This window comes from Macrobrachium nipponense, chromosome 5 (assembly GCF_015104395.2).
Source record: "Macrobrachium nipponense isolate FS-2020 chromosome 5, ASM1510439v2, whole genome shotgun sequence".
Lineage (NCBI taxonomy): Eukaryota > Metazoa > Arthropoda > Malacostraca > Decapoda > Palaemonidae > Macrobrachium > Macrobrachium nipponense.
Genome location: NC_061107.1, coordinates 61892528 through 61910785, shown reverse-complemented (window position 1 = coordinate 61910785; position 18258 = coordinate 61892528). Strand labels below are relative to the sequence as shown.

General features: G+C 32.9%; 1 protein-coding gene across 18 annotated transcripts in view; it reads left to right on the top strand.

The window, feature by feature from the left end:
* LOC135215372 (uncharacterized) overlaps positions 1-18258 on the top strand; it is a 331802-nt gene that overhangs the window by 175657 nt on the left and 137887 nt on the right. For 16 of the 18 annotated variants that reach the window (XM_064249949.1, XM_064249937.1, XM_064249943.1 and 13 more), the window contains 2 exons: positions 5260-5665; positions 5940-6037. In XM_064249949.1, coding sequence (XP_064106019.1) covers positions 5260-5665; positions 5940-6037 — 504 coding nt within the window. The remainder of the gene's footprint in view (positions 1-5259; positions 5666-5939; positions 6038-18258) is intronic. The other 2 variants (XM_064249946.1, XM_064249942.1) reach the window with 1 other exon arrangement.

The following is an 18258-nucleotide window of genomic DNA, read 5'->3' as shown; positions in this document are numbered from 1 at the left end:
CTTGAATGTTCTAGAGGTATCCTCTGGCAACTTGAAGTGGCTCCATATGCCTGAGTCCTTAGGTGATGCCATAATGAATGACACTAGCACTGCTATTCATATGAATGATGGCTACTGAAAGACTAAACACTTTACAGTACAGAACTGATCATGGTCCCTGGAGATACAGACAGGAAGAGAACAGGTTGTCGTAGGTTCATTCATGAATTGATTGCACAAAAATTGACTGATATTCTGTTGATACACAACAGTAAATGTTACATGATTTTTATAAACTTGATGTAGTATATCTATTATTGATATACATAATTCATTATAACAAAAACTCCACTTATTATAGTCTAATTATTGTCACTAATAGTGCAGTTTTTGTTATACTATTGTATTGCAATACAGCCTACCAAATATGTAATGTTCTTAAAAAATTACTTAAGTTCTTAATTGTTCAAGTACAAGTACTTTTTGACCAAGTACTTGGACCCTTGGCTGATACATAGTACATATACACACACACAGGCAGTCCCCGGTTATCAGGGAGGTTCCATTTTCGGCAGTGTAATGATAAGCAAAAACAGCCATCAACCGTTGGTGATTTATGGCACTAATATCCGATTAATGGTGCCTATAACTGGTTATTGACACCTCCTTTAGGTATGCTATGCCACCATATCTCTATTATTGGCATTTTGTGGCAGCTTGGCGCGTTATGATGCCATAAATTGCCAATTTTATGCCGCTAAACAAACTCCATTAAGCTGGACCGCCATTAACCATATCTGCCAATAACCGGGGACTGCCTGTATGTGTTTGGAACTAACCACCCACCATGACAGAAGCCACAATACAAAATTCTATAGACAATTTTCTTAAATTACAAAAATTCCCTTTGAATCACAAGCATGAGAATTATGTTCAGAATCCACAAAATACAAAAAGGAAATTTTAAAAAATCAAGAATTGACAAATTAATATTAGATTCTGAAAAACAAACACCTGCTGAATCTAATATTCAACACAAACACAATTAAAAATCCACAAATCAATTCAAATACATATACAATTCGAGACAAGTAAAATCAACAATAAATTTACAGAATTAATACCAACTCCACCCAATAATGGAATATAAATGGTTGTTTAACCCAACTAGGAGAATTACAATGAATCCTACGAGACTACAATCGATTATGTATGTGCCTACAACACACGATCTAATGCCACAAACATCCAACAAAAAATTCAGTTTTAACACCATTACAATTAGGATCAATAGCTGGTCGATCAACCGTTGATCCACTAACCTGTCTAGATCATCATATCAAAAAGGGATTTGATCAGAAAAAATTAAGTCGCCATATTTTGTTTATTTAGAAAAAGCATATGGTACAACTTGGAGAGAGAATATTATGCAAAAACTTCACTCTAAGGGAACAAGAGGTCATTTACCAAGTTTAAAAAAAAATTTTTTTTTCCACATTGTGTTTCCAATTCAAATAGAAAATTTGTATTCAAATATTTATAAATTAGAAGAAGGAATCCCTCAAGGCAGTGTCCTGAACTGTACTCTGTTTGCTTTAGCAATTAATGATATCAGAATAGATTTATCCAAAGGAATTAAAAATAGCTTGTATGTTGATGACTTTACCATATGCTGTACAAATAGCACACTAAAACATACCCAAAAAATCCTCAATACGGCCATCACAAATACTATTACTAACTGGCTAAATTCAGTAGGATTCCAATTTTCAATAAATAAAATAAATGCAATTATCTTTTATAAAAACAAAAGATAGTTAAAACTCCAGACAATTAAGTACCTAATATCTTTATAATATATGAGATTTTGCACAAATATTAAATACCTAGGAATGGTGTTCGTTAAACAGCTGAACTGGAAAGCACACCTTAGATATATTAAAGCAAAAGGCATAAAAGCCCTTTCCATATTGAAAAATTATCACATTCCAAGTTTGGGAACTGGATGTAACACCATGCTAATGTTTACAAAGTAACTATATTATCTATGATAGATTATTGTTGCCCAATATATTCATTCACCTCAGAAACAACATTAAAATGCTAGTTGCATTACATCATAAAGGAATTTGATTGTGTACAGGAGCATTTTGATCATCCCCAATAAACTTCCTGTCAGCAGAAGCAGGTATACATGTATTACCCCTAAAACATCACCACAAATTCAGTGTAGGGGCCTTTCCCTTTAAGCAGGAACACCTCCCAGTGCTACCTGCTTGCTGAATTATAATCAGAGATTTCAAAACCTTAGTGCCTGCTCTTTTCTAGAAAGAACCAAATATTTAATGTATTAACATAATATTACACCAATTTTCCATCCAACAATACAACTCTCACCACCCTGGACTTTGAAATGAATGTACTTCACTGTCATATCTTCTAAAAAGAAATATGACAAACAGATACATTGCTACGTGTTGGAACACATCATATGAAAAGGAGATCTACTTATGATTTATACAGATGGATAAAAAAACAACACTGGGGTAGGAGCTTTGGATTTCTCCAAAGAAAATTAAAATCAAAATAAGCCTTCCCCAAATATCATGAGTATATACTGCAGAACTCTTGGCCATACGAATAGCACTAGACATAAAATCTGAGAAGAGAGCAATTTCCACCATAATTTTCAGTGATTCATAAAGTGCTATTGATGCTATAAACAAATACAAATCTTCAAATCATTTTGTACAAGAAATCCAAATGAAAATCCATTCACTTATTCAATCGGGGACTATTAATAAAAATATGTTGGATTCCAGCACGTGGGTATTGGACTGGATAAAATCTGTTAAACCTATAATATATCAAGAATGGCAAAGAGGTCTGGATAAACTAATCCTTTATTATAAATAAGTGCCCTAGATGGAGTGCATCCATACGATTCCTAGAGTCTATTATAAAAAGCCTTGTGCTCTTGTTTTCATCTCACCTTTATTGCTCTTTGCCTCATTGCCACTACATGTCCCCCACGGTTGGTGAGGGTTAGATTTTCCTTTACTTCTTGCTCCCTTGGAAATGGTTCCACTTTCGTAAAGGGAGATGCTTGCCCTATTACCAACAGGACTTAGACCCTTTTATGTCATTAGTGTGGGGAGGGAAGGTTGGTCTGTGCCACCTTACCTCAAACCCCCTCGTGCTTCACACACACTGCTAGTGGTGATTCCTGAGGTCTCCTCTGGACCCCAGGGATGAGGTTGCCCTCAGCCTGAGCCAAGCTCATCCTTAGTAGTGACTGCCAACCTTAGGTAGAGGTTTTTTCTCTTCTATTTTTCCTTGCCTTTTCATGGGGGCACATCCCCCCTTTCTCTCTCTCTCTCTCTCTCTCTCTCTCTCTCTCTCTCCAGAAGCTGAGCTTGCATGGTAAGCTAGCTCTTCCTCTCTCCTTACCAATTCTGTCAATTAGCCTTTGAATGTGTATGAATAGTTCCTGTAATGTCCAAAGGCCATCAAATAAGACAGCATAATGTGTTGGTAACAGTTTTATAGTATACATTGTCTTCTGTGAGTCAGCCATCTTCATAGTCAAAACTGTTAACTTCCTCATATATGCAATATGGAAACACACCAACAGTTTCTTCAGGGGGTTCCTTATGAACTAGCTGCTTTCTGTTCTACACTTGGGTGAAATTTTCTCAACATAATTCTTATAAATTCTTAACATGTATGGCACCTTTCTGATTTTATTTCAGAAATGACTGAAATCAATAGTTTATGTACAAAGAGGATAGATAAGTAATCTTGCCAGTCTGGTTTTGCCTCTTCCACTTCAATTACCCTGGTTCTCAGTAATCATCCTCAAATTTATGAACCTGTTCCAGATGGCAAGGGAGGTTTGTCACCAACTGTGATGGGCTGGTGGAAGATGAATGTGAGCTTTGTAAATCGACTGTCAGGGCTCCAGTACCCTTGGCCTTCTACAAAATTGGTATATTCTATCCTCGAATGAATACATATGCTCTCCATGAGCTATATGACTGTTTTCTTGGCCACCTTCATAGTCTTCATTGTTGACTGTTTTCACTTCGACTTTATAACTGCAGTGCCATTCAGCACATTTCTTTCATTGCTCTCAATGACTACTTACCTGGCACCGTAACTTGATTTGACCCTCGGGTTCAATTGAACAAGCCAATTTTACATGTATTTACAAGAACTTTACAATATTTACTATAGGTGGGTAGGCACTACTGCACAGGTTTTATAACAAATCTCTGAGGCAGACTGACTCACCCCAAGTAAGCAAGAGGTCAGCATAACTAAAATGCTTATACTTCACATTCTCCAACCATCTAAAACCAAATGAAATCATTTACACCAACATGGTAGTATAATGCCCCAATCTACTACATGTGTAATATAAAAGCTAATAACAATGCATACAGTAATAATGACTCGAATAATTTTTATGTTTAGAGGTCCAGAACTCCAAAATCACTTAATTGTGATTGGCTAGCATATTACGTACATGTAAAAAGCCAGTATAACTAGTAGAACTCTTAGAAACTGATAATAATAAAACTTTCATAATGATGGGCTAGAAACCGATAATTATACAACATTTCATAATGATGGGCTTAGGTCATTATATATACAGTATATAGTAGTATATAGAATTTACCTATTTTTTTCTTTGCCACAAATCATTATTTATTGTCTCTTAAAGTTGTTTCTAGTAACTTCAGTTGTATCTTTAATCACTAATTTTCTAATTTGTTGTTAGCATTCACTCAGAATTTTTCAGGAAAATGATTTGATTCTGTAACCTAAGGGTTTTATTTATGTTGCTTTTTTGAAAAACTTGAGTTGCATGCCAATCTTATTATGAATGTGTGGTACTGATAATTGCTTAGCTTCATTGTATTGTGTATGATGCCTACTAACATTCTTGGAAATTTAGTTTTTGAACTTTTTGTTTCCAGAAAATATTCCTTATATTCCTTATCCTCATTAAGTATTATTACTTTTTTATCTATTTCTAATTTTCATGTTTTTTTATTGCATGTTCATGTTCAAAGCATTTTTAATGAGTTTTGTTTTGTATTGTTGCTTTTTTACAATGTTAAATCAGAACTACTTGCTGCATCTACATCTTAATATGAATGCAGCAGTAAAGTACATTTACAACATTGTAGTAGTGAGCCATGTCTCCTTGCATTATGTTGAGTGAGACTGGATCGTTTGTTGTGGTGTGTGGTGCATGTGGTGGTGTTCTTACAGTGGGGAGAGTGATTTGGAAGGGTCTCGGCGCTCTTCCATCGAGTACTCACCTGCAGTACAGTTACGGCGGCAAGCCTCTTTGTCCCGAGACCCTCGGGAACGAGGCTTGCGAGATCCATGGGTGGACCTGCGACGGATGAGCCTTTACTTGGAGCCTGGCAACTGGCGGGTTCCGTATGATCCCTCAGCATTACCACCAACACCCCCGCGCCGGGTTTCCATGGGCCTAGATTCTTACCCACCACATTACAGAATGACAGATTCCCTCACGGAGATTCAGGGTGACATCCAGCGACTATCACATCAACAGCAACAGATTCAGAGCTTGATGCAAAATGGCATTGCTCCTCAGTCCAACCCAGCTATGCAACAACCACCTCATGGTCAATTCTACCTCCATGACCAGGTAAGAATTTCATAATATTGTAAATATAACATACTGCAGAAATTTAGGTTAAATACTATTGTCCATTGTCCACTGTATATACTTAGCAATTTTATATTTGTATTTTAAAAGCAATTTTATATTTGTAAAAGTAGTCACTGTATTTTCTACCCAAAAGGAGCAGAACCTTGATACCAATTTCTCCCTCTATCATAACCTTTTGCTCTTAGCTGTGACTGAGTGTCGTTTCTTTAGTTTGCTATACATATTTCTAAACAGTTTTATCCTGTTGCAGGGGAGTCCTGTACGCCGCATGTGGGGTCAGCAATCTAGTAGTGATGGATATTCATCTATGTCTCCTGCTACTAGAAGAGCGCAGTGGGGACCAGTTAGGTAAGGAAGTTTAAATGTATTGTACCTAATTATTTTTGTTTAATTGGGTTGGACTAACAACTTCTGATGTTTGTCTTGCTGTAAGACAGGGATTAATAATTACTGAGTTGTTTATACCCAGTAGAAAAAGTTAGAACCAACAAACACAAAATTAGGTATAAAAATTAATTAGAAAAGATTAATTTTTTCTAATATTGTCTGTATACATACTTGTTTATTGTTTTTTTTTTATTACCATAGAATAATTTTGTTTCCCTAGATAACTTAGTTTTCTCTCTCATGGTATTATTTTTGTTTTTCTTAGAGAATGTTTACATGCCTTGTTTTGTTTGTGAAAGGTTAAATACATGGCTGTAATATGGGCAGTTAAATAAATGTGGGTGGGACTTCAATGGTATAGAAATGGCATTTACTCATCAAAACTATTTCAAGTTACACAAGCCAAATTATGTAATTGAGACAATAAGTATCCATTGATCTAGGAACAGTAGGCATGGAGGAGGTACCAAACTTATTAGTTATATTGTATGAAAGTTTAGCAATGCTCAGATAGTTTGGTTTCTTTTTTCAACCGGAGAAACCTAAGTATACTTGTGTTAGCATTTTAAAGTTACCGTATATATATATCCATGTATAAGACTACCTTTTAAATCCTAGAATTCACCCCTAAAAATCAAACCTTGAATTCTAAGATGTGTGTTAGCATTTTAAAGTTAGTGTATATTTCCGTCTATATGACTACCTTTAAATCCTGAAGTTCACCCCTAAAAATCAAACCTTGAATTCTAAGATGTGTGTCTGTAGGCTAGCCTCGGCCTCGGTGCTATAGCCTAACCACCAATATGCATGAAGATTCACTTTATGAAATAAAATTATAATAAAGGTAACAAAACCATTTTTACCTTATATATTATTGTCAAACTATCTTCATAACAAATAGCCTATTTCAGGAATAATTCTAAATCAGTGAAACTAACTTTTACCTTTATGATCCCAGCTGAGAAAATGTAAACATCGAGTTATGGTTGCCCTCACAGCAACCTTTATCTTTTGGTAACCTTTTTTAAATTTCAATGGTGGTGTAATTATGGTAGTAATAACATATAGGTTAACACTATATTAATATTTCATTAAAAGTTTCTCATACATATCACAAGATTGATCACATGTACCACCACCATAATTCCAGTCTGGTTCTGGCCAGTCGCCTTCGGCTTCGTTATCGATATCATGCAAATCATCTTCGATACCATCTATGGCATTTTTTTTTTATGATTTTATGACACTTTCTATTTTCACATTCTCCTGTGCTTTTATAACAAAAACACAGAGAACATAAAGTGAGGCAGCACACAAAGCTGTTTGTAACTGTTTAGAACAATTCAGTCATACGAACGATAATGTATATGGTAATTATCGTTCATTACTGTATTGTTATTAGCGGTTGTTTGAGAATGGCGATGAAACGTAAACAAAACAATGATTTCCCTTTTAGGGGATGTATGTATGAAAAACATGATGTAGAGTCGGCATCATTCTCACAGCTTTGATAATTTACCAAAGGAATGTATTATTTAATTAAGTTCCAGAATGCAAATGTCACATCATTGCTCTGTTCATATATTGTAACACGATAATACATGCAATATTATTACAGTAAAAAAAGTTTTATTAGTATAACAACCTAACTAAGCCAATAGTCCTCTCTCTCTCTCTCTCTCTCTCTCTCTCTCTCTCTCTCTCTCTCTTCTCGCTCTCTCTCTCTCTCTCTCTCTCTCTCTCTCTCTCTCTCTCTCTCTCTCTCTCTCTCTCTCTCATTGACTGTAATACTAATGATACTCCTCCATCCTCCTCTAAAAAATAATTGTATTTAGAATCCTGGATGAAGCAATTATTGTTAACATGTATTGACATAAACCAAATTGAGAAACAGCTGATTGTTGACATCTTTACCGTAACTATAAAGCGTTTATTAAGAGCTCCATTAAGATTGTTAAGTTGTTAAACCCTGCCAATACTCAATGATGGCTTCCATAAGTAAAAATAAAATGCATTTTTGATCATCCCTCATGCAGTGGAGATCTCAAGAAAGAATAGTAGTAAATTAAAGCTGCAGGTTATAGCAGAGGCTGAATAAAACTAATAACGGCGGGGCAGAAGTGATGTTCAGAACTGGAGAAATCACAACTAATGCTTGTACAGTGAATTAGTGTGTGCACATTTTCACCAATCTTTGTTAACTTGCAGTAAAAAGTATCTTCGAATTATATCTCTTCTACCAAATAATGGCAGTGAAGATATCGATAATACTCAAATCAGCCTAGATTTTGAGAATGTAAACAATATCAAATGCAAATGATGTACATGACAATGCTTATACTATTCTGTAATACAGTAGCAATATTATGATAGTGATACTGTAATTGGATACAACAAGCAAAACCACCTTTATTTAAGTCGTCATTATTATAAATATAGTTGTGCTGTTTAATTTTTGCAAATCACTTTTCACTGAAAAATTTGGTTTTGTAATTTAGAAGTTATCGACAGATATGAGATAAATTAATGAAAATTTGCCATGATTTTTTTACCTCATCTTATCTAAAGGTCGTTTTGTACGTGGAAATGCAGAGTATGTAAGATAAGTTAATTTACACTTCTAGTAGTTGCACCCTAGTAGAAGTGAATTTTATGTAAATCATTTTAGTATTCTAATTGAAGAAAAAAATGAATGCCTCACCCTAACTACAAAATACAGGATATGTATATCAGAAAGATGTATGAAATTGTTAACCTCATCCAGTTAAGAAAATGATTTGGGTTGAATCAGTGCATCTTATCCTAATGGACAGCTAAAAGGTCTGCCCTTGCAATAGTGAAGTCAAAGTTTGTACAACATATATTTCAAGGCATATAGAGCATTGCTGTTCCAAGTATAGTACTTAGTAGCTTATCCTAAGAAGTATTTTGTAATTATCACTTATTGTAAGTATTAATTTACTTATGGCAGTCCCTCCTTTATCCATTGTTACCTGATTATTGGACCTGAATTCATTTCCCAGGACCAGACATCACAATTTCTTCTTCAAATTTCTTTGAATTTGGATCTTCAGTCTTTGTAGTGTCAAGCATGCCCAAAAAAGAGCAAAGAATTCAAGAAGTTAAGAGGGCCTTGTGGCTATTACAATTGCATATGTATCTGGTAAAAAAAAAAAAGTGACCAGTAGATTCTACATTTATATTTCAGTCTAAAAAGCGATGAAAATGATTGCCCACTTGGCTATGATGGTGAGGATGGGTCTATATTCCTGTTTAAATAAGTATACCTGAAAATGACAGGTATATGTATGTATGAGAGTGTGGTCAGGTTGGCAACGTGACCTCCTTGTGATTACTGGACCTGAGTTAGTTTTCCAGGACCAGACATCACAATTCCTACTACAAATTTCTATGAACTTGGAACTTCAGGCTTTGTAGTGACAAATGTATCCAAAAAAGAGCAAAGAATTCAAGAAGTTAAGAGGGCATGGTGGCTATTACAATTGCATATGTATCTGGTAAAAAAAAATGACCATTAGATTCTACACACACATTATATATATATATATATATATATATATATATATATATATATATATATATATATATATATATATATATATATATATTCATCAGACATTATTTCCAGGGTTACGACGCCTACAACGCTCATCTGGCAGATGAAATATGACACCAAAAATGGAAAATAATCAATATTTGAAGGTTTTTTTATGGAAAATGCAATAAGAATGTAGTTTACATAGTTTTCAATGCACCCAAAGCATTAAAAGTAAGGTTTTCTTGCGGTTTTTACAATGTTCTGGCTTACGACGATTTTTGGCTTACGACGCGTCTCAAGAACGGAACCCACATCGTAACCCAGGGACTGCCTGTATATATAAATATATATATACCGTATATACTCGCGTAACCCACGTTCTCGCATATCATGCGACCCCCCAATTTTCACCCTTACAAAATTATTTTATCACGTATTTCATGCATCATGCGAGTTAAATTTCGAGGCCAAATAACAATGAGCTAACCTCTTTTCCTTCTCTTTATCTATTCCATGTTTGTTTGGAAAACGCATACAGTCACAAACAGCTGATTTGCTGTGAACAACCAATCCGATATCAACAGCCTTTTTGCTTCCATTTCAACCATTGTATGATAGTAAAAAATTACCATAGTTATGTTACAAATGACGTTAATGAGAGAGTGACTGATATATTTTACAAACGACGTTATGGAGAATTTGACTGATATATCTTTACATTACAGGTAGTAGTCGACTTACTACCGCAATTGGTTATGACCAACCAGTCACAAATCGATTAGGTAGTAAGTCGGCCCGTGTTAATTTTTCGTAAGAATATTATACTATCCTAGCCTACACTAGGGTAATCAGTACCATCTTTACATATAGGGTAGCCTAGCCTACACTATGCAGCATACTTTATACATACATGGCATAGTAATTATTAATTACAGCTAATTCTCAATGTTCAATGTGCATTGGCTTATGACATTCAGTACAGAGAAATTGAATAACATTTAACAAGTTATCCTCGCGCATACGATGATGATATCTTGGTACAAAATATATCGTATATATACGAATACAGTAGGCTAGACTTCAGTATACTGTGTACTACATATACGATATAATTTAGTAATATATTAATATAAGCCAATTTTGGAGGTTCAATGCATTCTGACTATGACATATCAGTAGAAAAAAAATTGACACGAAACGGGAATCAGATTCGGACCGCCATCAGCATACCTAATTGAGCGATGTCAGGCTGCTGATGGCTAGTATATTTACAAAATAAAAACAATGAATATGCATCTTTTCTGTGATTCTTTTAAAAAGTTATACATTACAGTATCCAATAATATTTTATTCTCATATTATTATTATATCATAATGTACTGACAAAGCAGTCATTGTTTTGGATTAGAAATCAGCTGATGGCAAATACGAGTTTATTTCTCCGTATGTAACTCAATTTGGAGCGAATTGCCATTATTCTAGTTCGCATAAAATATCTAGATACTTTACTTATATAAGACAAGGTAATTTGTCATTTTACTACGTGTGTTTAAGTCGAAATATGAATTAAGTACGTCTTGCGAACTAAAGTATTTTTTTTCGTTAACAGATTGCGTTGTGGGCATGTTTATTGTGTGAAAATATTACGTGATTCCGTTCGCTATTTTCACTTATTTTCGTCGTAGTACAAACCTTTACCGTTACGTTACTTATCATTTATCGGCGTGAAAACAACAGTAAAATGTGTTCTTTCAAGACCTTAAGTTTTGATTAAAATAATTTTCTCTCAGTTTTATTTACGGTTGTGTTTGATGGCATAAATTTACTGGAGTTATATCTTTGTTGCCAATGCGTGATAATAGTATTATATTGATGAAACACTCAAACTTCGGTGTAGTACCTTCAAACTCGACCGTAAACAAAATGAGAAATGTTTTTTAATCAAAACTATTGGGCATGAAAAGAACACATTTTACTGTTTTCACTCCAATAAAAGATAAATACGTAAAGCTCTTAGTATTCTGATGAGATAAAGAGAAAATATCGAACGGAATCTGTTGATTTTTGTTTAGGCAATAAACATGCTTTCAGTGCCATCTACTAACGACAAAGTAACTAAATTTCATTCACAAAAGATACATTTTTAAGTGACATTTCCATTTAAAAACACTTTGTATAATGTAAAATAACAAGTCTCGTATAAATACAGTATCTTGATATTCATTTGTTCTACTAAAAGCAAGAAAGTCACTCTGATTTGAGTTCAACACAGCAAATACAAACTTACTTGCAATCACCCTCAGCTGATTTTCAAACCAAAACATGAATACTATGTTTGTATTGTATAATACAAACAATTAGTAATATGAAAATACATATAATATTATTGGATGCTGTGAAGTAAAACATAACTTTAAAAGATCCATGGAAAAGATGCTTATCCATTGTTTGTATTTTATCATAAAATACTAATATATGACTATTAGATCCTCGAATTTTATACCTCATGTAAGATGCGACCCTCTTAAAATCAGCTACAAAATTAGGGCTTCAAAAGTCGCATGGTACGCTAGTATACAGGGTGTGTGTGTGTATATATATATATATATATATATATATATATATATATATATATATATATATATATATATTAGTATATATATATATATATATGTATACAGTAGTACCTCGAGATACGAAAGGCTCAACTTACGAAAAATCCAAGTTATGAAAGCAAAGACGAAAAATTTTTACTGCTCTACATACGAAAAGTTTTCAGAAGATACGAAAGGTTTCTGAAAGTCCGAGATTCGCCCCCATAAACAATTTTGAAACTCGCGCCGCACGCCGCCATCTTAGTTATAGTAGACTCGCCACCATCCTCCTGCTCTCCCATTGGTTCCTGATGCTAGCCAAGCCATGAATCCTTCTCTCTAATTGGACAGCATCCCTCCCATCATGCATCTTCTATACATACGTACTACGTGTTGTCGTGCTTTACCTCGGCCACTTCGCACCCAAAACTTTACCGTACGCAATCGGCATTCGTTCGCTCCAACGATTTCGTTTAGTAACGTAAATTCGTTAGTGATTTCATTGCAGTACGTACATATTATCGTGTTGTGCTACTTTATCGTGTTATGAGAATGTAACTTAATTACGTACAGTACATAGAGTCATGGGTCCAAAGAAAGTTGCTGAAGTTCACAGAAAGAAGAGAATGCTTTCTATGGAGAAAAAAATGGAGATAATAAAAAAGTATGAAGCTGGCTTGCGGTTGAGTGTGATCGCTAAGGAATACGGCCGAAATCCGTCGACGATAGGCACCATCCTTAAACAGAAGGAATCCATCAAAGCAGCTACACCTTCCAAGGGCATGACTATTTTGCAAACAAGGGAGCCATGTGCATAATGAAATGGAAAGGCTGCTTCTTGTATGGATCGAGGACAAAGAAATCGATGGCGATACGATAACCGAGACGGCAATCTGCCAGAAGGCCAGCGCTATTTTCGTCGATTTGATTGCCCAAGCCAAAGACGACGGAGGAGAGGGGACATCAACGGCAACCCCAGAGTTCAAGGCTTCTCATGGGTGGTTCGAAAAATTCCGTAAACGGACTGGCATCCATTCGGTGGTGAAGAAATTGAAATTACGTAAACTATAAAAAATTAAAACGAAATGTAAAAATCAAAAAAAAGACAAAATAAATTTTATTTAGTTTTTTGTAAAGTTAAGTGTTACAGCTTTGTTAATGTGTTTTGTAAAGTGTTTAGTTTTTGATTTTTACATTTTTTTATGTGTTTCGTAAAGTTAAGTGTACGTATCTGCCATTTGTCCTCCTCCTCCTCCTCTGCCGCCACTTTTGGAGATAGCCTCACTCGAAAGGTAAGCTTCGACATTTTACGTTACAGTAATAATATTTCTTGTGCACTAATATACACTTTATTTACAGGTTTGGATTTTTATTCTTAATTTAGGTATTGAATGGTCCAAATTGTTGTAGTATTTCATTGTTTATAGGTCAATTTAGCTTTATTATGAAATTTACTGGGGTGTTTTTGGAGGGCTTGGAACGGATTAGCCATTTTACCATGTAAAATGTGTTCCAAGATACGAAAAACTCATTATACGAAGGCCGCCTCGGAACGGATTTTAATTTCGTATCTTGAGGTACTACGTGTATATATATATATATATATATATATATATATATATATATATATATATATATATATATATATATCTATATATATATATAGTATTATATATATATATATATATATATATATATATAATATATATATATATATATATATATATATATATATATATTATATATACCTATACCTATATATATATATATATATATATATATATATATATATTATATATATATATATATATATATATATATATTACCTATATACATATATACATATATACATATATACTATTATACATATATACATATATAATATATATATATATATATTATATATATATATATATATATACTATATATATATATATATATATCACATATCCACAGGTGAAAAATAAGAGACAGGGTGTAGGTCCTGACCGGTTTCGGCTTTATTTTTCAAGCCATTGACAAAGGACTGATACATAGTATTAGAATTCACGAGTATATATACTACAAAGACAGTACTGATGAACATACACACAACAGTTTGAGACTGCAGATCCACCCACGCGCAGGTGTCAAGGTAGGAGTGGCTTTCAAAAATCATTAGGCTAAAATTTACAATAAATTCTCTAGGGATACTACCGCTTAGGGTACAAGTCCACACCTGACAGGTGTCAGGGAGGCGGGGTTGAACATCTCATTACCACTACTGCCCCCTTTACTGTGTTTACAAATATAATAATCCTATTTTTCATATATCTCTACAGCCAACCTTAAAATTTAAACAGTTTACAAATTTCTTTTGATATTAAAGGATCAAGTTTATACATTCCTTGACTGATGTTCATATTATTGTTGTAACTTTCTTTTATATCTAGATTCAATGATATTCCTTTCCAATGCATTATTAGAACACACACCAGCTTTATATATATATATATACCAATATATATATATGTATGTTATGTATGTATGTGTATGTATGTATGGATGTAGTATGTATGATGTATGTATGTATGTATGTATGTATGTATGTAGGGTATGTATAATATAATATATTATATATATATATTATATATATATACATACACACACACACATATATATTATAGATATATGTATATAATATAGACATATATATATATATATATATATATATATATATATATATATATATATATATATAGATATATATAATATTAGTATATGTATATAATATATATATACATATACATATATATTATACAAACATATATATATATATATGCACTTATATATATATAAACACACACACACAATATATATATAGATCTAGTTAGGTTATATTAATATATATAGATATATTTATATATATATATATATTACATACATACATACATACCAGTAGTACCTCGAGATACGAAATTAATCCGTTCCGAGGCGCCTTTCGTATCATGAGGTTTTCGTATCTTGGACCACATTTTACATGTAAAATGGCTAATCCGTTCCAAGCTCTCCAAAAACACCCCTGTAAATTTCATAATAAAGCTAAATTGGCCTATAAACAATGAAATACTACAACAATTTGGACCATTCAATACCTAAATTAAGAATAAAAATGCAAAACCTGTAAATAAAGTGTATATTAGTGTACAAGAAATATTATTACTGTAACGTAAAATGTGGAAGCTTACCTTTCGAGTGAGGCTACGTACATGCGTAACTATCCAAGGCAGATAAATCAGGTTACGAAGGCCGCTTCGGAATGGATTAATTTTGTGTCCTGAGGCACTACTGTATGTATATATATATGTATATATATGTATATATATGTATGTATATATATATATATATATATATATATATATATATATATATATATATATATATATATATATATATATATATTATATATATATTATAAATATATATATATTATATATATATATATATACACACATACATACATACATACATATATAAGCGCAATCACGTGCATCTACTGTGATTTTTTAAGCATACATATATATACATATATATATATATATATATATATATATATATATATATATATATATATATATACATACATATATATACTATATCACACATATATATATATATATATATATATATATATATACACACACACACACACAGTGTTTCCTCCGTATTCGCGGGCGATGTGTACCAGAGACCCACGCAAATAACTCAAAACCCGCGAATAGTTAGAACTCCCCTCTAAAAATACCTATATATGCCTATCTTGAAAGTTCAAATACCAAATGTCTACTTTAATCTACTTAAAGTATTATCCTACATTAAATATACCATTGAATTGATATTATTAATATTATTTTAAAGTCATCTTAAACATTTTACCATTAGAAATATATAAACAGCCAATAGCAGAGAGAGAGGAGAGAGAGAGAGAGAGAGAGAGAGAGAGAGAGAGAGAGAGAGAGAATAACTCCTTAGGATCTCAATATATTGAAATGAACGTCTGTAGGCAACACTTTTTTTCCTCTCTCATAAATACATATATTTCTCCAGAGAAGAGAGAAAGAGAGGACTGAACAATTATGTTTGTCTGTGTATCAATTTTTTTGCTGAGAGCGAGAGAGATAAAAGAAGGAAGAAATAGAAACACCAAATGTATACCTTATGTAACATCCTGCATCAAATTTACCTTGAATTATTATCATATTACTGTATTAATCTTAGAGACTGTATTAATATAATTTCAAAGTAATCATAAACATTACTACCATTAAAGGTATATACTTACATACGTACTTATAACACTTGCAGCCAAGAGAGACAGTTACCACTATGACACGTGTCTTGTGGAGAGAGAGAGAGAGAGAGAGAGAGAGAGAGAGAGAGAGAGAGAGAGAGAGAGAGAGAGAGAGAGAGAGAGAGAGAGTTGTCCTTACAGTATTTAAAAGAGTGAAATGGAATGATTTTTGTATTTAAAATACTCACATATGAATTTTGTAATTACAGTTATAGTATTATTATTGGAAAATATTAATGATAAACATATTACATACATGTCCATGAAAATGATCTCATCTCAGAGAGAGAGGAGAGATTACATAAAAACCATTAAATTCGTTGACCATTGTATGGCATTGTTACTTTCCCAGCTCCGAACGTCACTGGAGTTATGAGAAGGTAGGGAAATTGATACAGAAAAAGACGAAGGGAAGAATTTTGATTTGAAATTAGTTATCGTATTATTACTACTACTACTACTACTATTATTATTATTATTATTTGAAAATATAATAAACACATGCATTTAACATAAAACTTCTCTCATCTCAGTAAGAAAGAGGAGTTATCCTTACAAGTGAAATGGAAAGGTCATTTTCATCTCTTTAAAATACTACCATTATGCATTTTGTAATTTCAGTTTTTTATTATTATTATTATTATTATTATTATTATTATTAATATTAACTGAAATTATCAATAAACATTTTACATACTAGTACCATAAAAATTCTTTCATCTCGGTAAAAGAGAGAGAGAGAGAGAGAGAGAGAGAGAGAGAGAGAGAGAGAGAGAGAGAGAGAGAGAGTTTATCTCTCTGTTCTCTCAAAAAATACTTATAACACTTCCAGCGAAAGAGAGGGAAGGAGTTACCACTATGACATTATTATCTTGTGTGGCAAGAGAGAGAGAGAGAGAGAGAGTTAACCTTAATTAAAAGTGACATGGATAGATTAGTATTGTATTTCTTTAAAATACATAAACATATAGTACAAGTACTATAAAAAATCTCGAGTGTCAGTAATTGAGAGAGAGAGAGAGAGAGAGAGAGAGAGAGAGAGAGAGAGAGAGAGAGAGAGAGAGGGGGAAATTTCATGAGCACTTAATGGCAACAACACAGCAGCTTATTCCCCTCCTGTCACATAACATGATATATCTGACAGTTTTAGTACCTGGAGTTAGAGAAAGAAGACTTGGATTTTCTTCATTCTTCCATAATTTTTTAAATTTATAAACTCAAAGTTTACTAATTCACCATGGTATTTTCTTTAATGAATTGATATTATTGCTATATAAATTAATATTGATATTTGAAAATAGTAAATCATTTATTTATCATACAAAAAACATACATCTTTGTAGTAGAGAGAGAGAGAGAGAGAGAGAGAGAGAGAGAGAGAGAGAGAGAGAGAGAGAGAGAGAGAGAGAGAGAGAGAATTATTATTTTTATTATGTGATATCATTTAAACTTATTAAACTTACTAATACAGTATTAATCAAAATTAATATTTGAAAATTAGTAAATCAATTTTTGTATCATAAAAATGTATTTAGTCATGAAAATAAACATCAAAATACACTAATTAGTGATTATTTTTGTCGGAAAATCCAGCGAATGGGCGAATCCCCGCAAATGAATGGGTAGATATGGTCCAGAGTGAAATCCACGAATCAGTGGGTCCGCGAATCTGGAGAACGCGAATACGGGGGCCCACTGT